Below are 21801 nucleotides of genomic sequence, written 5' to 3'. Positions count from 1 at the left end.
GCCTTCATTACAGATCCTGAGAAAAAGACCCATAATAATCAGTTCCTGCTGTTAAGAACACTTATATTTAACTTCAAACCTTGATTTCTAGCCACTATTTTGTTTTATGCTGACAATGAGGTAGAGGCTGAGAACTGGATGTGTTGAAATTACATGTGTGCTCTCTGTGTTTTCTGAAGGGACTCTGTGTATAGCCTCATGTTAGCTTCATGAGTGGTTAAAGCAGATGAGGTTGTCCTGCTGCCAGAAGGAGCTATCCTGCCATTCCCTTGCATGGTGGTGAGGTTTGTGTGCCTGCATGTGTTAGCTGAAACCTAATTTGGGGAGCCTGGTATTTTAGTCAGATTTGCTTAAAAGTTTGGGAAGGGGCAGAACTGTCTCCTTTGGCAGCAGTAGGGTCTGGTCAGCTTTGCTGAGTGTGGTGAGGCACCACTTTTGGAGCTCTGACTACCCAGTTAAGTCAGTCTGAAGATTGCTTCCCACCTTACTTCTATACTCTACAAAGTATTGTTTCAAGCCAGGTGAATGTGCTAGTAGTAGATGTAGAAATCCCACCTTGCTCCAAGGAGGTGCCTGCCAACAGGGATGAAGGAAGGAAGTAGGACTGTCCTTTCTGTAGCAGCAAGATGGTAGTCAGGTGTAGTTGTCTTGTCAGTCCATATTGCTGGACTTCAATAAAGTACATGAGTTTTCAGTGGCCTCTTTTGTGTGGATAGTAGCTGTAGTTTAGTAAAGGAAGGAAACTATTTTATACTTTAATCATGATCAGCACTTCAGAGAAACTCAAGTTTTCTAACGTAAGAGCTAGGGCAGTTACAGTATTTAAGTTCATCTTTTTGGTTTTGGTTGTTTTTCTTTTTTTTAACTCATGGTATTAAAAAATAGTGCTTTTTCCAGATAACAGTTGTTGTTCTACTAGCCTGTGAATTAAACAGGTGCGTCATTCTCTGAAAGAAACGTTCTGTGGAGGAACATACAGTCTTTGACATCAAAGATGTGGCTTTGTGAAGGCCAGCTTTCACCATGAATTCTGTCCTCCCTTAATTCTAGGTCATCTTTGGAGTTCTGCATTCCGTGCATGAGTGTGTGTGCACATCTATGTATATGTATCTATCTTATCCTAGTGCTTTGTTCTTTCAAGTGACAGGCTAAAGTTTGAATTTCTGGGTTACAGAAAAATGTGTTTTGGACAAGTCTTGTTTGGGAAATGTGGTTAGATAAGTGACAGAGCAGTTCTTGTAGGGAAACTGGTTTTGTTCACTTGTCCACCAAGCTTGATTGTAAATGTGGTTGCATAGGAGGCACATGAGTTTGCACTGGTGAATCTGAAGAGCAGAAATTCAATTAATAGATAGGATTTTTTTGTTTTGATATTTGTTTAGTTGATGGTCTCTCTAGCTGATGTTTTAAGTAGCTGATTATTCACTTAAGACCCTTGTCTCCTCTTATAGAGGATCTTATGTCTCTTCTGGATGCTGACATACATTCTGCTCACCCAAGTGTCATTATTGATGCTGATGCTATGTTTTCAGAAGATATTAGTTACTTTGGTTATCCATCCTTTCGGCGCTCATCACTTTCCAGGCTAGGCTCATCCAGAGGTAATTTTGCACCTTTTTTCTTTGTAATAAGTAGTTTGCTGTGGAAAAAGCTAGTGATAGTACACACTGGTGGTTTAGATTCTGATTTAATGCGAAAGTAGACTGTGATATGTTGTGAAATATAGAGTAGACAAATAGACTGTTACTCATTATCAAAATTATTAATGAATTCTGAATATTAGCAGGTAAGTTCTGCAAGAACCTTGATAGTCATGTATTTTAAATCTAATTGTTGATCATTGGTGTTGCAAGGTGTTATAAAATTTTTGCATGTTAATTTTATTTTAAACTCTAGTGTAAGTACCTACTAATACATAGATTGCATTACAAGTATTTAATTTGGCTCAAAAATGAATAACAATCGATGACATGCAGCATTCTTGATTCCCTCGCCCCCCTCTTTCTTTTGGGTTGCTCTTTGTTCACTGTTCTTCACATTTCCTGAATTGTTCCATGACAGAAGTTACCTTTATGGAATGAGGAACTTTAGGTAGTAAGGAGGGAGAAGAAATCTAAATTTTACTTTTGGGAAGCATTTTTATAGTTAAATAAGGAAAACTATTGGCAACTGATAAAAAAAAAACCTCCTTGAGCAGTGTCAAGGCATTTTACTTTTTTTTTTTTTTGTAAAAGCATATTACTCTTAAAAGATTTATAACAGACCATGCAGCAATTTCCTATCTTTTTGAAGCTGTTGTGCAAATGCCTAGAGTATGTCCAAACTGTTAATCCAACCTCTGCTGTGATTGTTTGTTTAGTACAGTTTTGTTGCCTTTCATGAACATGAATTTTAGTATATTAATTGCTGAACATGTAAGTTCCTGTTACAAAATTATTAGTCAGGGGTCAGTGTCATGTTTGCTAGAAAATAAGTACAGTACTTTATGAAATGTAACTGTAAGACAAGCTGTAGTGTTTGGCTTATGAAAAAACTTTCCCATTTGTCTAATCCAGCAAAAGACCCAAGACTTGGCATAATTTGTTGAAACTATGATATAATAATGTGGTCATCTCATACATGTAATTCCAGTTGATTTTTGTGGGCATAAGTAAAGTACTTAATAGGTTAAATGCATTATGTGCATGTACGAATATTCAGCATCTGACATAACTCCTTCTAAATTCCTCCTTTTTTTTCCTTTCCTAAGGTTATTCTATATAAGACGTTACTACGAATTTTATAATCCTTATTTTCCATGCATAGTTGACTCTTGGAAAGTTAGTTTGATTACCTGATTTAAAAAAATTTATCTGCATGAGCGAACTGCAGAGTACTGGCTTTAGACAGTTTGTAGGCCAATTGGAGGGGAAGCATTTTGGTAAGGAACATTTTCCTACAAGGATCCTTTTTAAAACTTGTCTGACTCTTGAAAAGTTTTCATTTGATCTATTCAAAACAGATACACTTTAATTTATTAAATCCAGTCCTATGGAATATTGCTTTAAACAAAAGGGGTTGGATTATCAAACATGTATACGAGAGCTTTTTTTAATGCTTGCTTTCTTTAACCTTTTCAAATTACTGTTTTTTTTGGGGGAAAGTTGTTATGAAACTCTCTAATAAATACTCTTTTTTGGTTTGCATAAAGATATCTAACAGACTATATAGACTTAGATTTTTTTGTTGTTGTTGTTGTTACTACGTTGATAAAACAATACTACAAAACTCTGCATATTGTACTATAAAACTTTAAATTGCAATGTTAAATGTATTTGGCCTCTTATGATGTAAGTAAAAATGCTTTAGCATTTTTTTATAGTGCACAAAACTGTAAGACTTCTTTATTTCTAGCTTATTTTTATGTTTAGTAATTCTAAAGTACATATGCTTGAAAGGGTTAATATATTGAATGTTGCATGTCAGGACTTTATTTTTAATCTGTATGAGTAGATTTAACTGCTGTTAGTTGCATCCTGAAGGGTCTTTACTAGAGAGTGGCTTACTTTTATCCCACTGGTGTGACCCAATTGCATACCAGTTCTCCTTCTTCCCTTAGAGAGAGACTCTGAGCTGTTGCGTGAACGTGAGTCCGTTTTACGTTTGCGTGAACGAAGGTGGCTTGATGGAGCCTCATTTGATAATGAAAGAGGCTCTACAAGTAAGGAAGGGGAACCAAACCTGGACAAGAAGAATACACCAGTTCAAAGTCCTGTTTCTTTAGGAGAAGACTTGCAGTGGTGGCCAGATAAGGTATTGAATTTTTTTTACTATTTTATTTGTGTGCTGTGCAATATATCTGTTTATTTTTTCCAAATAAATACTCTGTGTTACCTTTTTGAATATCACATCTCAGTTTATGTGAGATAATGTAATAAAGCATATTCTTTATTATGCACTTAAGAAAATTATAAATAACTAGTTACACCCCTATAGCTGTGCTTCTGTTATTACTGTTTTAATTTTCTTCTCCCTGTGTTTTAAAGGCACTGCTGTAGATTGTAAGATTTGGGTTTTTTCTTTTTTTTTTGCTTTTTTCAATTAGGTGCTCAAAGCATTTAATAGGCAATAGAAAACTCATGAAACAATTTAAACTATCCTTCATCAAGGAAACCTTTTTTTGATTAGTGTTATTCTACCCAGAGATACTTTCAGTTTGAGTGGATTGGGCTTTTAAGCAGCAATGCTGAAAGCTGACATTTATTTGCAGTTGTGTTTTGAGTTGACCAATAACTTAAATGAGTATTGGTTGCTCCTTCAGAATCTCTTTGGCTTTGATTAGCTGGTTTTCTTTGTAACTGGAATTCCATTTTCAAGGCAAGAAGTAATTCCCACATGAGATAGAAGAATGATAGGAACACCAGTGATATGTTGCTAATTGGGTATCTGTAGTCATTTTCTTTATGAATTACCTACATGCTTGGGAAAATGACTTTAAAAAACAAAACCAAACCAAACCTGAACCAACCAACCAAAAAAAAAAAACTTCCCAGGAATGGAAGTGATAATCTATGTTTATTAGACCAAATTTTATGAACTTGGGATGTCTTTCTAGTGTTCCAATTTCTGTCTGCCTGCAGTATCTGCGAGGTTGCTATTTTGATGTCATGCTTTCTTTTTCTGTGTGTCTGTTGTTTCCTTTCAGACTAAACATAGATAGAGAGCTTGAAGAGGGAGGTGAATTTTGAGGCTTATTTCTGCTTACAGTAGCTCACCTTTAGCTGCTGTCATCTTCATTCAGGCATTCAAACTGAGAAATTAAGATACCTAAAAAGAATGCTTGTCTAATACTTGCTCTCCCAACTGGACCCTTTATGTCTAAATTGTGATTTTATTTTTTTCAGCCAGTAACACTAAACTTCTGTGTCAGTGAAAATTGGCAGCTTTTGTCCCCCTTGCTTTGTCATAATGGCAGAATGAGAGAGTCATCTAGCTTGGGTAGAGAGAGATTTCAGGGGTTATAGCATCAAAGAATAGATGTAGTTTAGATTTGGAATACTAACAACTTTCATTTCCGCTGCTGTGTTTTGGTAACGTTATTATAGCCATTATTACTGTTGTGCTTCTTGTTATGTTCTGTTTTTTTTACTACTTCAGGAATGTTTTTCCTGTTAACCCCATTCTTCTCTCTGGCCCTGAAACTTAGTAACTAAATTAGGGTTTAGGTTTTTTTTCCTGGATTTTTTTTTTATTTGCAAACTCAGCAGATCCTGCCCTGGGACAATTATTGCAGTCTTTTACTGGGCATCTTTTATGGAATTAACTTGCTGTGATATCTCATTGCGTGCTTGTTCAATTTAAATACACTGAACTTCTTTCGAGATACCTGTTTGCATATGCACTCATATAAACCCTAGGTTTCAGTTAAATGAAGGTGTCTTATGGAAAGGCCTTTCATCTTTATCCAAAAGTAGTTAAACTTTTCATCCTGTCCTTCAGCCGAATGTTCATAAGAAATTGTTCTGCATCTTTCTTGCTGTAGCCCCACTCTGAAGTTTTGCTGGTGGTATTTTCCAATAGAAATTCTTCAAGGTGAATCCTGAGGGAGATGATTTAGCTGAGAGGCCAGTTCAGATGTTTCTTCCATTTTGAAAATTGGAAAGGAGGTCTTGAAATGTTAATGGAGAAGACAGTAAGCTAGGGGAGAGATTAAAGTATGTGAGAAATCGCTACAAAATAACCAGTCTTGTTTGCAAATATTTTTCCTTAATATTTCATTATTTTGGCATTCAGCATTTGAGACAGAACTGTAGTAGCCCATGATGAGGATGGTTAACTTACGTTTATGGGAGGTAAAGTACCAACCTGAGAGGAATGGATGAAACTTTTGGAAAGCTGATAGTGTTCCCAAATGCATCAATTTCACCCACAATCTGAGATGAATGATGTTGAGACATGTTGCATAGGTACTGAGTTTTCTCCACCAAATAAGTGAAATCTACTCCTCAAGAATTCAAGTCAATGAATGAATTCTTCTGATAGTTCAACTCTTGTTGGACTATAGTACTATTAGTCTACACTGCCATGTATCAGCATTGTGCCATGTGTATCAGAGCCACTCTATAGTATGGTAAATATGGCTAATTTTTAATGCTAGACTGTAGTAGGTGCAAGCTGAGCCTTTAGTTTGTTCAAGTAGGTATATTCTGTTTAGCTGTTGAGATACTAAGATTTTGTCAGCAACCTGCATCATCTTCGAGTATGTAATTTCTCTGGTCTGAAGTCAGAATTTATAGCTGAACACATAAGACTCTGGTTACAGAACCAGAGCTGTCATGTTGTTCATGCATCTTTGTGCTGTTAGTCTTTTGAATGGTGGAGGTGTATGTAGCATTGGTCCTGTAGCATTTAAATCACAACTGCTAATATTTTGATGGGAGAGAAAAATTTTGAATGGCAGGTCTCTTTAGTGTTGAGCTTGTGGTATAAAACTGTTTGTTTATAGAAAGTTGTAAAACATATTAGCAAGATTAAACATCATAATGATACTATTTTGGAGCAAAAATTAATTGCTTTCCATACTTAACTTTGAGGCATTAGGCCAGATAACGTCTGAAAATTCATTTATGCTGATGAAGAAGAGATGCATCTCATTAAACTACAGGAGGTTCTGATGGTAGTTCTTTATCAGAATATGCAGTATTTATACGATGGCAAGTATTAATCATGACACAGATTAGCATTCATGCTACTTCTGTGCTGTGTTGGTAGATGCCCTCTGGAGGCATATAATTCTCTTATGATTTAACTAATTCTAGATCTTGTTGTCAGGATATAAAAGAGAATTGCTTGTGATTGCTTCTGTCCTTTCCTGCTGCCTTCTTTCTCTTTCCCAAAATACTGGTAAATATTTTGAGCTATGGGTAAGAGAGGTACTGAAATCTCATGTTATTCAAGGACATGCTCACACCTTTTGAAATGTGCACTTCTGGGCATGAATATAGTAGAAGAAATAGCATGAAACCAGATTTATGAAACTAAATGTTTCCACTTGTAAACTTCTATAGCTGAAAGAAAAGTATCTTAATTCAGGGGACAGATAAATGTACTGGGTGGTGGGCTTGTTTTAGTGGTCTGGGAAGAACCAAGTTTCTCATCAGTTGGTTAAATTGCTTAAATGTGATATATTGTAATCTAAGAGAGGCAGCTAAAGGTATTCATCTGGGAGACTACAGAGAAGACTAGTTACCATGTATCTGTCTTTCAGATTTGTAGCTCTGGAAGACAGTATTTGATTTTATACCAGTTTAAGTTGTTTTTTTTCATTCTTTAAAAGCTGTATTCTCCCTTAAGTGCAAGGAAACTTTTAGTTGTTACCAGTAAAGAACATGTTTAGAAGTTCAGAAAGAACATGTCTTTCTAAACAAGCTTAGAAAGAATATAGCTGTGCTTCCTGAGGAGCAGCGAATGGATGGGCCTTAAAAATGTTTCTCAGTAAACAGAAGTAAATATTTTGTGAAATGACTCAAATTCACAGGTCTGTAGTTTTGAGATTTGTTTCAATGCAAGGGGGAACAGGAACTTGGAAAAAGTGAGATTGTAACTGTTGCGTAGTTGCTGCAACATTAATATACAACCAAATCTAAGAGGGGGAAGAACAGGCTTGTGACATACGGGTAAGGTACAGGATGAAGCAATTGAGCAAAGTGGTACTACCTTAGTAGTATAAAGATGCTATACAAGCTTTGGTAAAATGTTAAAAAGGAGAAAAAGGCGGCAGGGGGATAACCCATAATTAGAAGCTTTTCCAGCATATCAGGTCATAATGATGCATTCATGTGACATGTAGCATGCTGATTTTTTTCTTTTTAATTGATCTTGTTTGCAGTTATTTACCTTCAGAAGTGAAAGATAAGAATAGTTTAATTGATGAGGCAGTGAATTTGATAATTGATTTCTCAGGTAGATGGGAGATATTTTCATGAGTATACTTAGGAATGGAATAATGGACTTCTCTTGCTTTTTTGTTCATTTCAAAAATCCAGAATTTTAGAGGGAAACTGTTTTTTAAATGTCAGAAGCCAAGAGATCTTCCTATCTTTAATTCTATGAGCGGTGTTGTGTTCTTAAAATATTATGGAAGCTCTTAATAAACTGTCCATGTTGATTGCCATGTATATGTTACTGCTAAACTTCAGGAAAATATCTATTTCTTTCTTCCCTTACTCTGTCAGGAGCAATAATGCTTTTTTGTGTGTGTGTTTGAGGGCATGCTCAGCTTGAGACAAGCTGGATATATCTTTACTTTAAAGTTCAACATTCATGGGAACTCTAAAATAACAGTTGCAAGTTCATATTTTGCATTTATATATTTATATATTTGTAGTATTGCTGTCTTAGACTTTGTATTTCTGTATTTGTAGGATGGAACAAAGTTTATTTCTATTGGAGCTCTGTATTCTGAGCTTGTGGCTGTTAGCAGTAAAGGAGAACTCTACCAATGGAAGTGGAGTGAATCAGAGCCTTACAGAAATGCACAGGTACTGTACATCTTTAAATGCTTACTTTCAGAATTATTTATATGTTTTGAATATCTAAAATATTTTTTTGTTTCCAAAGAATCCTTCACTGCATCATCCACGAGCCATGTTCTTGGGATTAACCAATGAAAAGATAGTGCTTCTTTCTGCAAATAGTATTAGAGCAACTGTTGCCACTGAAAATAACAAGGTATGAGATGTATGCTGGTTGCTGAATTTGACAAAGCTGGTTTTTTTTTCAGTTACTTGCAGTATATTATAGAGAAGTTGATTCTTCAGCTTCATCAGTAGTAGAAAGTAGTTAATTCATTTGTTTATTCCACTTTTTTTCTCTATATAGATGTAAAAACAAAACAGAAACCCAACTGGTGTTTTGTAAAAATGTGAAAAGGTAAAAAAAAAAAACCCAAACAAAACAAAACCCAAAACCTGACAGATGTACAGCTGAAACAGTGAAAAAATACCTGTTTTACCTGAGTATCTGAAATACTTGACTTTTTGCTATTACAGTAGAAGCTGACACTAGTTTAAGAATAGAGAAGCTTATTAATGTTCAGTATATATTTGCAAGAAAAACTAAGGGCATTGAAGCTTTCAGTGAGGTAAAGTAAGTTACCTAAATATGCTTTTCTGCCCAGTTAAGGGTGAACTTGAAACTGATTTGGTAAAGTATATGCAATTGTTGGAATTATTTTTATGACACCTCTCTGTAATTTTTTTTTTTTTTTTTTTTTACTTTTTTGTTTTTGTTTGGGACTGGAAATGGGGGGGAGGAGGGATCCTGAAAAGCTCTTTTCTGGGGAAAGAAAAGGTGGTAGAGGATAAAATCCCAAAGGGAATAATTTTTTTGGTTGTTTTTGGTTTTGGGTTTTTTTCCCCTTTTAAAACCAGTAAATATTACATTAAAGGTGCAACTTTTCTTTTTCTTTTTTCCCCCTCCCTTCTCTGTTCCTTTCTTCCCTTCTCCCTTAGGTTGCTACGTGGGTAGATGAAACCTTAAGCTCCGTAGCTTCTAAATTAGAACACACTGCACAGACATACTCAGAGCTTCAGGGAGAACGGATTGTTTCTTTACATTGTTGTGCTCTTTACACATGTGCTCAACTAGAGAACAACTTGTATTGGTGGTAAGTAAATACTGTGTTTATATACAACAGTGTAGATCCACTGGATGTCTTCATGTCTTTGGTTCTGAGAAGCATTGCAAAACTACTGGACCACGGGTGTTGAGCTCTGTAACTCTGCACTTGAGCTTAGGTTCCCTTTTTAAATTATATTTATTCTATTCTTTAATGCCTAAAGCTTTTGAATCCAATTATAACATCTTTAAGAGAATAAAGTTACTCTTTTAGGAGATGTGTATAAGTGCTTTAGCATTCAGATATATCAGTACTACACAGTATCAGAGAATAAACTTCTTTATGCCTTTTAGGCCTTTTTCAGATTATAAGTGTGGAACAAACTTACCCACATATGAGCTCCACAGTCTTTTGTCACTGTTAGAAAATTTGCTCTGTTAGTTTGTGGTCCAAATCTTAGAAGGGAGAAGTAACATCAGATGCTCCCTCTGGAGCTTGTTGTTAAATTATAACACTTTTAAACATTGTAAAATACGAACTGTTAGTTAAAATATTTTAACTAACAATTTGATAATTAAGAAGCCTATGTTTTTAAAAAAAACAAGACCCCAAACCCCCTAAACTAAAAAAAGGCCCCAAACCCTCAAAAATAACATTCCCAGAAGAGCTCTGAAATTAATTTCTAATTTGAGTGGATTCATTGAAGATTACTAATGCATTGTCAGTATGCGTTATTTTTTGTCAGTGTGTCAGGAGTTGTTGCGTTACATATCATGCCCAAAGCTGAAGTAGCTTTTAGGCATGCATGAGTTAAATACTTGATGATGAGTTAGAAATCAGAGCATTGAACACTGATTCCTGAAACAGCTTTTTCATTAAATTCTGATAACTCTCTGGAAGATATTTAAGTAGAATTGCATCTTAAACACAGACGTATTTTATTTTAACTTCTAGTCCCAAATCTCAAAATTACAACGCTCTGATTCTTGGCCATTTTGATATGTCACAGCTGACATACCTCAGTTAGAGTAATTACTCTTAGCATAGAAACTAATAAGCCATAACACTGGAGATATGTGGCTATTAGAACCTGCCATCTTTACTGCTTTTGGAATAATCGGTGCAATGTATGAAAAGACTTATTAGCATTTATATGTAATCTCTGAAAGCAATTTATTTAGTAACCAACATGTCCTTTCTGGGAGGGGTTAAATGTCAGCGGTGGTGATTTTATGTTAATCAGATTGATGTAGACAGAAGCTTCTGTTACTATTGGTATCTTTAGTTACAATGGTCTAGTACACTAGACAGGATTTCAATTTCCAGTGTTGCACAGGACTGATGCTTTTTATGTTTTACTTAATGTGAAGGTTTTCAAATAAAAGCATCTAGCTCTATAACCCACTGACTAAAACATGAAGTATCAAAATAATAAGTATGCTTAACTGTGTATGTAGGCGTTATTTTCAGCTAAACTGAGTGGATCCAATTATGAAAGAATTGTCCTTTTTTCCCCTCTTGCAGCTTAAGTCTGTCTTAAGAGTCCTAGACTCCTTCAGCTGTGTCCCCAGAGAGAAAGTGAGGCTTTCAGAATGTAAAAACAAAAAAGCTTATCCTGTTCCCCAGCAACTGCAAATTTTGGAAATTATCACTAGTCATGGGAAAGATATCCTCAAGTTCAGAGGGGACAACCCACGACTTTAAAGCTGTGGCTGGACTGTACCGTCTGTGACAGAGGTCTTGCAGCATTTTGGACTAGAAGGAAAGCCATTTTGCAGTGACATATCTTACGTGCTCTCCCTATTCCTCCTCTCACCAATAAATTGGCCAGTTGAGATGAATTTGGAAAGTGGAGGTGAATATAGAAAAAGATGTCATTTCTACAGTGCTTTGAAATTTTGGAGAAGGTGGCACACAGACTTGTATGTTTGATGACTACATTAAGCAGAAGGAATAAACTTTTCAAAGTTATAAACAAAGTATTTCTTTCATAGTCTTTTAAAAAATAATATGCGTTTTTCCACAGGGGTGTAGTTCCTTTCAGCCAAAGGAAGAAAATGCTAGAAAAGGCCAGAGCAAAAAATAAAAAGCCGAAGTCTAGTGCTGGTATCTCCTCTATGCCAAATATAACTGTTGGAACCCAGGCAAGTGCAACTGTCACAAGTGGCGTTTTTACAGTGCTATATGATGAGCTTACAGCCTGCCCTTCAAAAAACCAAAATAAAACAAATTAGGTTCTGTTCTTGTTATGCACAAAAATTCTATTAATAATATGGAATTAAAATAGCATGTTTTAATTATATGACTGTAAATTGATGTGTCCTGTTAGTAGTGTTGTTGTTTTACTACTATAATTACTGCTGCAAACATGAAGGAACAAGCTGTACTCATACAGAATATTCTGTTATAACTTACCTACTGATTCTGTATTTTGAGAGAAAGTAATTGCATAAGTACGATTCTCAATAGAACACATAACTTTGTAAATGATTTGGCATTTAAGTGCCTGCAGTATTAGAGTCTGAATTTGATTTATTTATGCAGTGGGAGAGGCCTTTGGTTTGAAGCCTTTACCAAAAAGGTTAACAGCTGATACAGAGCTGTAGGATTCTTTTTGTGATTAGTATTGGAACTAGTACGAGACAAAACAGCTCTTTCCCAGGGAGCACATTTCTTCCAGTTCCCAATCCATTCTAATCAACTCTGGGATGAGTCTTTATTATTGGATTAATTGTTCCTTCTGTGGTTGAGCATCTAAATATTATATATTAAATAGTTGCACTGCTAAAGCTGTTGGTTTCAGGTGTGAATTGCACAACAGCCTCTTTCTTCCTAGCAAAGTGCATAGTAAGTCATGCTGACTTTCCTCTTCATCTAGTTCTGTAAGTTTTCTTATTTTTCGACTACTACATATGTCACCAAGAAAATGCATGCATATATGATTTCCCTCAGTATAATCCATTGTTCTCATAGAAATAAATATTTCTGTCTGTAGGTGTGTTTAAGAAATAACCCCCTCTATCATGCTGGAGCAGTTGCTTTTTCAATCAGTGCTGGAATTCCTAAAGTGGGTGTGTTAATGGAATCTGTTTGGAACATGAATGACAGCTGTCGATTTCAGCTTCGGTCACCCGAGAGCTTGAAAAACATGGAGAAAGCTAGCAAAACTACTGAGGCAAAGTAAGTGTTGAGAACACACATGCATACACACAGAACATTTATTTGATATTCTCTTGGTGATTGATTAAAAATTGAAAAGAAGGAAGGTCACATTTTTATCAGTTTGAACTTTTTGCCTTTTTTATAAGATTCTAGCTTTCATGTAAACTCTGCTAAATGTGCAGAAATTCTCACCACAGGAAAGGCATCTCAGTTGTGTGAAACCACTACGGAGATGTGAAATGCAGAAGGAGTGTTAAATGAAGACTTTCCTGCAGTGTTCCATAAAGTTTCCAAGATTTTATAATTGGATAACTGGAAGTGGTTTTGTTATGGAGCTAACTGTTTTCAGGCCGTTCTTCATGGCATTGAGACCCCTGTTTCAGCCCTTCCATAGTGTGAAAAAGTCACTGGGTCCACAATTGCCAGTTAAATGTTTCTTAAAATGGATTTAAACTGTTTCAAGAAAAGCTTGAAAAAGTTTAGCAGTTCTCGAGTTTCGGGTTACTGTATAATGCTAATAATTCTTCCTGTCTTCAAATGAAGCACACGGAAGGATGTTATTTTCTGTAACATTGTATCTGTGCTCAGGTAATGTTATAATGCTAACCTCTGATTAAGCAGCATAGCACCATTCCCAACATCAGATATATAGCCTTGCCAGTTAGAATGGTGGTTTGTAAGTATGGAGTTATTTCGTTAAAGTATTAAAGGAACGTGGCTGGGATCCACTGACACTTTGACCATTGTCATGGAAGAGGTTGCACCTTTTTCTTTCTTCATTCTAAGTAACACCTTTTATTCTAGACCTGAAAGCAAACAGGAACCAGTGAAAACCGAGATGGGTCCTCCACCATCCCCAGCTTCCACTTGTAGTGATGCATCTTCAATAGCAAGCAGTGCATCAATGCCATATAGTAAGTAATGTGTAGCTCATAGTGACATAAAACATTTGTGTAGATAAAAAGTTTTCATAAAAGGCAGTTCTACAAAGATTCTGTACTAATTTCAGAATGCTTTTCAGTCTTTCAGTCTGAACTGCAATATATGTAAAGGCTTTTGTAATAGGCTTCAACACTGACAATTCACTATCTAAATTCAGATGTATTAGTATAAGCAGTGACTATTTGATGTAAGGTGTATCTACGCAAGCATAACACTTAGTTCTCAGAATCAAAAGTATCTTTCAGGAGGTGATCAAGAGGAAGTCTGGAGATAAAGTTGTTTACGTTTTATTGCAGTGTGATAGTGAGTTTCTTTACAACCCAGAAGTTGGAACGTGTTTTGGAAAATTCCTTTTAAGATTAAGCTGTTCTTGCACAGCTTGCCTTGCAGGTGAACTTCTGTGCAAAAAGCAGTAGTTCGTCATCTATTACATAAAATGTCTAAAACTAGACATTCTTTACTAACATACAAAAGCAGTGAGAGAAGTTTTACTTAAAATTTGTACTTTTAAGTACAAGTTGTACTTAAAAACCTAAAAGGCTGCATTCATGTAACTGATCTCTTAAGCATTTTTTTTCCTCCCTTTAAACCTATACATTTAGAAAGGGTCGATTACAAGACCATCATTTGAAGAAATCTTCTCTCTGCTCCTCTTTCTTCTTGTTGTTCATATACTGCATTTTTAAGAAGCATTCACCTAGAGAATCAAATGGCCTCATTCAGCGACTGAGAATCTTGTATGCTCAGATCTGCAGTACTAATTAATTTTACTAGTAGAGTTTTTTGCTACTGATTTCTTCTTTTTGCAGTTTTCAACTGTAATTTTTCACTGACTATAACTTTGCTTGAGTGTTTGAAGTTAACTTCACAGTTAGTTTAGAAGTTCTCTGCTTCTTCCTTTAAATATGTTGATAATATTAATTATACCGTATACTCAATTCAAGAGATTAAAGGTTCTTCTTGTCAGTGTTAATTTAGCCATGTTATGTATTTAAATTTGATCCTGAGTGTACTACAGTTACTGTTCAGATAATGTCTTTGCAGCAAATCTAACTGTACTGCAATTGCTATTAGCCCAAATAGCTATTTTCTGCCTCGTTTGCTACTCTTCTAGATGTTTACCAAAAATTCATACATAGTGGGCAAGCAGACTTTTTGTAAGGGTGATATGAAGCACTGTAGCAGGCTGAGTGAAGGGTCTTAGAATGTCAGCCTTTTTACTTACAGCATGAATATCTGAGCCCTGCCAAAACAATTTCTTGTATTCTAATTATTTTTCTTAAATGTCCTTAAAAATTGCTTTGTTTATCAGATAGGCTTTATTAGTGCTAATTTCATGGAAAAACATGAAAGTGGTGTGGTATACTGTTTGGTGGCTCTCACTTTTAAAGTCATATTCTTGTTAACCTCTTGTTAATGTCTAGATTTGACTGTTGATAATCTTTTTTGGGGGAAAGGTTTGGTGTTTACTGACTGTTGCATTTGGATGCTTTGATTAAATATTTCAAGTCTTTTTTTTTTTTTTTTTTTTTTTTGGTAATAACTTTTTTGTCTCAGAGCGACGACGATCTACTCCTGCCCCAAAAGAGGAAGAGAAAGTGAATGAAGAGCAGTGGTCTCTGAGGGAAGTTGTGTTTGTGGAAGACGTTAAAAATGTTCCCGTTGGCAAGGTTTGTCTAAAATACACTGTCGCACCGTCTTTGGAGAGGAAGAAAAAAAATGTTTTTCCTTTTAGATAAGCTAACTGTTTAAAAGAATCATAGTTTTGGGGACGCTTGAGAATGTTTCTGACTAGCGTGACTTTTGTTGCATTTTTATTTGTCCATAACACAATGATAGTAATAGACTGAATGCGTTGTGAATAAAACGTGATGAATCTTAAAAAATAACATTCTGGTACTTTAAGTTGGACCACAATATTAAGTAAAGCAGATGTGGTTTTATCCAAAAGATTATTTTTGGTGACTTGAACAATAGCTCCCACATGTCCAGTGAGATTGTGAAGAGTTACAGGTGTTGTTACTGACTTCTGCATACACATCAGCTGAACATTTGGGTGAGTCTCATGTTCTGGCAACCAAAGAACAGAAATGTTTTGATTAGAAATTACGTGCTTCATTAATATGACTATGAAGTTATTTTATTTATTAATCCAGAAAATCTGATTGTTTGGTCCTTATAACTTTTTCATTTTCTCTCTAGTAAACCTTTGCTCTGACTAAGAGTGCTATAGAGGAAAATACTATATTTCTCCTTTGACATTGTTGTGCAACGTTAGGAGGGATTAGAACTGTCATCTAGACAGTTCTCTGCTATGCTTTTCAAAAATAAGAGCAACAGGAAAGCCAGTAAATGTTTTCCACTGTATTGGGTCTGGCTGAGATGGAGTTAATTCTCCCCATAGCAGCCCTCATAGTGCTGTGCTCTGTATTGTTTGCTAGAAAGGTGTTGATAACGCACCAGTGTTTTGGCTACTGGTGAGCCGTGCTTGCACAGCATCAAGGCTGTCTCTCCAACATTCCCCCCCTGCCCCCCCTCACCAGCAGGCTGGGGCTGGGCAAGATCTTGGGAGGGGACGTAGCCAGGACAGCTGACCCAAACTGACCAAATGGATATTCCATACAGTATGATGTCAGCTCAGCTATAAAAGCTAAGTAAAGGGAGATGGAAGGGAGGGCATTACGTTTGTCTTCTGGAGCAACCGCTACAAGTACTGAAGCCCTGCTTCCCAGGAAGTGGCCAGACATCGCCTGCTGATGGAAAGTAGAGAATAAAATCTTTTTTTTCCTTAGCTTTTGCATGTGACCTTTGCTTTTGCTTTATTAAACTGTCCTTATCTCGATCTGTGAGCCTTCTGTTATGTTTTCTCTCCCCTGTCCAGTTGAGGAGGGGGAGTTACAGAGCAGCTTTGGTGGGCATCTGGCACCCAGCCAGGGTCAACCTACCACGTCAACAAAATGAAAAAATTGGATTCTTTCTACTTGACTCATAGAAGATTAAAAAAAAAACCTGTTACCAGAAGAGGAAATAACTGTCCAACAGAAGGCAGTTGGATTTAGTCAGAGTTATTTTGCTTGCATCCATAATGGGTTTACTTGTGCAGGTGTGGAAGATTTGCCTTGAGCAGTATCTTTGAAAGTATGAGGCCCACAATGAATTTTCGTTATCAAGTTTAGATAATTTTTGCAAAAGGGGGTATGGAGCAACTTAATTCATTGAAACATTTCAGTTTCTGTAAATGAGGTTTTGAGATCTAGTTGAAGTTGCTGAAACCATTGTTTGCCTCTCATACCAGCTTTGGGAAAGCCCTTGTTGTCCTTGTTTGTCCTTACTGTTTTAGATCCTAAAATTTTCAGGACAGAGACTGTTTTACTATTTCTGTATACAGTTGTAAAGGTGTCTGTATGCTGCGTCAAGAAGAACTACTATGATAAATATAGAAGAGCTTGAATTGTTATATGTTGATATTTTCATGAAGTGCTAAAACCAGTAAGTGGGCTGTCTTCTGAATAGAGTTATTGCTGCTATTCTATTCTATACCAGTCATTTATGGCAAAGTTGCCTTTTTTTTTTTTCTTCATAAAGCATGCTGTCCCTTTCCAGTGATGTATATGGTCATTTACTTTTTTCCTTTTACAGTCTTATAACACTTCAGAGTTTAGATAGGATCCAGCAGACAAAACCATAAAAAAATTTTTGCCTAGTGGTGCCCAGGTTAAAGACAAATACAGTTTATTCCTTGTTACATGTTCTGTTTGTAATTTGGATCAGTTGTGCAATTGTATGAAAAAGACGGGAGGCACCTCAGTCTGCAGAAGGGTTACTCTTTGCAGTGTTGTACAGGCTCAAGAATAGCTAATGTTGTTCATTGTTGAACAGTAATGTTTGTAATTTAGCTTATTGCGAGCTGAATAAACACAAAGAGGATTCGAATTCTGAACAATCTGACTGTTCTGCGCATAAATAATATTTGAATGTGTACAAAGGTTCAGTCCAGTCTGCAAAAACATAATCATACAGGTTTGGAGTCTTAAGATGACCTTCATTTGGTCTTCCATGGTCTTTTATTTACTGAACGATGTTCCAGAAAGTCACATCTTTGATGTATTGGTATGGATGGGCTCAGTGGCATGTTCATCCTGCATGAGAATATACTATTCCTATGTAACCTGGGAATTTGTTACCTTTGGTGTTTCAGAAAATTGGAAAGGCTTTGAAGCACTGTTTGGAGTTTTAGTTACTTGATGTTACAAAGCATGGTGTCAATAGAGCAACACTTAGCTTCTGAGTGCTGTCATCACGTAAAATATGTGGTCATGGAGCATGTGAATATTGGGACATCTTTGAGAAATATGCACTGGTATTTGGTGGATTTTTTTGAGCACAACATGAAGTCAATTGCACTAAACTAATTGATCTGTGAGGCCAAAAATCTTGTCTTATGTAATGATTCAGGTGTGAAGTAGTAAAAGGAACAAAAAAATTATTTCCGCCCTTTTACCTGCAAGAGCATCTGAAATTTTGAACATTTATATTCTTTAGAATAAAGTGTGTTAGCTATGAGTGTCTGTCAAAATGTTTGCCACCTTGTAAAAAAATTTACATAATTCTTTGTTTTACGCAAAAAAGAATTGTTCACTTAGGCTTTAGGAGGTAGACTTTAGAGATAGGAAAGGGGTCAGATTTACTGATGCTCAGCCTGTGTTCCTGAAATAATTTTGTTAGTGGAAAATTTGTGTTTCTGTACTTCTGGATGTACACAACAACTTCATGATGTCTCCAAAAAGTGCTTGGTTAAAATCCTTCCAAGACCGCTGTGGTGCTCTGTTTGTAGAAGGGTGGACAGGTAAATGGTGTCAAGTTCTAACATGCTTGTTTCTCTCTGGGCTCTTCCTGATCTTGATATAGTAACAGCCCTCCCCTGAGTTGAGTGCTAAGATCTAAGGTGACTGCACGTGATTGTTCTGATACCAGTAGATTGCACAACCAGCGTTTTACACACTGCTTCATAAATGTGGATTGTGTGTGGTGCCAAAGCAACAAATGACCAGAGAGTGTGGCGAGAGTGCAAAAATTCTTACATTGGGGCAGTCTTGAAAGAAATGAAGAAAGCAGAAGTCTGCTAGATAAACTCATGGATTTAGTCATCTTTCTCCTTGGAATATATTATCTTCCAATCTCATTTCACTTTAAATCCTTCGTAGGCTTGGAACAAAACTAAGCCTTTATTCTTCCAAGTCTGTCATTAGATGGAGGAGGTAATGATTATAAAATTATCCACCTAATGGAAGACTCATGGAATGAAGCAGCCTGGCACTTGTGTCTTCTGTTGTCTGCATTGGTGAGAAATCTGATGGAGTCTTCAGTGTAGTTTAGAAAAGAAATGGGCTGAAATAAGCCTTTGTTACTGTCGCAAAATGGATTAGTTTAGACCACTTAAAGAATCACCTCGAATGGTATTGGTAAAAAAATTATTTAATAGGATTTTATGTATAAGCACAACTTCACAGAACTTGATGGCAAGGTTCACTCTATTACTTAATACATGGATGAAATGCACAAAGGAAAATTTAAGTTGGAATCAAACTAAAATTATGTATACAGAGGCTGAAGATGCAGTAGGGTAAAAGAGAAACATACAAAGAAAAAACAAGTTAGAATTGATTTCTCGTGATTTGTACAGAGATTGGGAATGCAAAAAGGTAGGGGAGACCCTCTGGTTGAGTCACAAGGTTCAGAGGAGACCCCTTTGCTTTCTAAACTCCTGTTGGAGTCTAGGTGCAGCTGGATCAACTCCTAGTCTCCAACTTTGTCAATAGTTTATATCTAAAGAGATTGTGAGTATAATAGCAGCCTGAGATTCATTCACAGTTGAATAAAGTTCGAGACAGTAGTTTAAGTACAGATTTGAAAAACAATATTTCTAATATCCTTGCTATAGAATATTTAGGTTAGTACACGAACACATGCATAAAGACACTAAGATATATATATATACACACACATAAGTGAGTAAAAGCGAGATACCTGTTAAAAATTCCCCTTGGGTTCAGTGAAATTGTTCATGTCAATTGCTTCAGCATGTTTCTCAGCAGGCGAAAGGTTGAGCCTCAAGGACTAGAGAGTATCAGCCCAAGTCTTGTCGGCTTTTGGCAACAGACCTCCGATCTTCACAAACTTTTCAGTTTGTGAGCTCTGAGAGGCGTCTCAGAGGGAGATACTGGTTGCAGCTCGCTGTGGTCCAGGAGAGCTCAAAGGGTCTCACTTAGTACTGCTGCTTATAGCTTTGGGACATGATTGGCTTTAGTTGTTAGCAAATTACTGGAATTCCAGTTTTGCTGGTACCATTAGGCAGGAGTTATGTTTCAGATAAGGAAGGCTCTAGGGCTGTCAGAGAATGAGTTAAGATTCAGATACGGGATGCTCCAAGGTGGTTTGGAGAGGACTCAGATATGTCTCAAGGTTGTCAGGAGAGAACAAATTATCTCTACTCCCATCCCTCGCCTTGGCTGGGAAGCAGGAGTCCTTGAAGCAGTCAGCACGACTCCCTGTCTTAGCCGTGCAAGAGTTCCTGATACGGTCAAGGGATGCTTAACTGCCCAACTCATTACACTTGTGCTGAGGCCTAGCGAGACTTCCCAAGTTTGTACATCAGCCCAGAGAGGGGAAGGAATGCACCACCACGGTTACTGCTCACTGGTATCAGAGGAATAGAAGCTGGTTTTGTCCATCTCATGCACTTTGGGATATTCTACTTACCTACATTAGCTTTTGGATCCCCTCTTCTGGAATGGCTTAAATGGTATCTGGAACCACTGTTAGAACAAAAGGGTAGGGAACCTGGGCTGGAGCTGCTTATTTCTTCTCTGTCAGCTGCGGTTCTTTTTGGTCCGAGGCTTTCCATTGGCAGTGTCCAAGGCCTCCCCAAACTGCTTCTGTTCATCAAAGTTATCCTCAATCAGGTGAGACTTCTGCGTATTACCAGTTTTGCAATTCCTGTGCGCAGAAAGCTTATCAATCCAAATTTATGTTTCACAAAATCCCTAGGACTTGAGTAGTTTGTTCTTTAACTTGTACTTTGTATTGTGTTATTTCAGTCAGTCACTTGAACTTTTTTTTTTGTTTGATTTCTGTCTGAGATTGAAGCCTTCCCATGAGAAGGATAAGTTGAAAGAACTCAGGCTGGATATAGTCCCAGAAGAGTTACTTAATCCCTATCAGGAATCTGTTTTTAATTCTTCAAAGTTGAATATTTTAAAAGTTGTGTCAGTATTTCTTTGGAAGTGCTTACTCTACTTTGAGAGTAGAGGTAGAAGCCTTTTCTGTGATGTTAAAATTTCTTCCATTGTAACAAGGAGATTTGATAAGAAATAAAAAAAATATATTTTCCCTGGTCTTCTGCTGCTGTGTCTTGAGAGGGAATATGGTGATTCTGGAGAGGGAAAGATTCTACAGGTTACCAGTGGATCCAAACAGTTTTGCTTCTGAAAGGCTCAAGTGCTAGTAGTTAACTTTTGTTCTTTTTAGAGGCTACTCTGCCTATCGTTAATGTGATTTTAAATAAAGAACTGTAAGAGGGAACAGAGGAGAAGTGGGGCTCAGGACCTGCCTCCATTTCCTTTTGAGGAAGGGACTTTCTTGAATGTTTTCTGTCAATCAGTGTGCTTTGGCATTGTGGTTTAAAGGAGTGTGGCAGTGGGTTGACAGTAAGGATAAAGGAGGTAACAAATATGTTCACCTTTCAGTTTATCGATTCATTTTTTTCTTCCATTAAAAAGAAAGATCAGATCTCATTGTCCTGTGGTTGAAAAGGGTCTAAAAAGGTATTTTGCTTTTGGAAAAAAAATCTTTAAACTTCCATTTTGTTGCTTGCTTTTTTCATTCATTTGGTTCATTTCTTTTAATTTAGTCCTAATAAGGCAAACATTGTCTATGTAGTTCTGTAAAACGCTTGTTTCCAGTTGATGAAATTTTTGCCTTAGCAGTATGAACAGTGTAAGTACTTCTGTAGGCTAAAGCATCTAAATCCTTTAAGCTCTTGCGTTTTATTTTTGTTTAGTGCATTTTTCAATGAATTCAGACTTACATAATTTCAATTA

The 21801-nt window shown here is 36.5% G+C and overlaps 1 protein-coding gene across 15 annotated transcripts in view; it reads left to right on the top strand.

The window, feature by feature from the left end:
• Window positions 1-21801, top strand: part of UBR5 (ubiquitin protein ligase E3 component n-recognin 5) — a 96743-nt gene that overhangs the window by 32898 nt on the left and 42044 nt on the right. For 11 of the 15 annotated variants that reach the window (XM_075023734.1, XM_075023728.1, XM_075023731.1 and 8 more), the window contains 9 exons: window positions 1452-1601; window positions 3581-3792; window positions 8403-8519; window positions 8599-8709; window positions 9492-9646; window positions 11625-11742; window positions 12594-12778; window positions 13565-13674; window positions 15260-15372. In XM_075023734.1, coding sequence (XP_074879835.1) covers window positions 1452-1601; window positions 3581-3792; window positions 8403-8519; window positions 8599-8709; window positions 9492-9646; window positions 11625-11742; window positions 12594-12778; window positions 13565-13674; window positions 15260-15372 — 1271 coding nt within the window. The remainder of the gene's footprint in view (window positions 1-1451; window positions 1602-3580; window positions 3793-8402; window positions 8520-8598; window positions 8710-9491; window positions 9647-11624; window positions 11743-12593; window positions 12779-13564; window positions 13675-15259; window positions 15373-21801) is intronic. The other 4 variants (XM_075023732.1, XM_075023725.1, XM_075023736.1 and 1 more) reach the window with 3 other exon arrangements.

The sequence above is a fragment of the Buteo buteo genome, chromosome 3 (genome assembly GCF_964188355.1).
Source record: "Buteo buteo chromosome 3, bButBut1.hap1.1, whole genome shotgun sequence".
In the NCBI taxonomy this organism is placed as follows: domain Eukaryota; kingdom Metazoa; phylum Chordata; class Aves; order Accipitriformes; family Accipitridae; genus Buteo; species Buteo buteo.
This window is presented reverse-complemented; position numbering and strand designations above follow the sequence as displayed.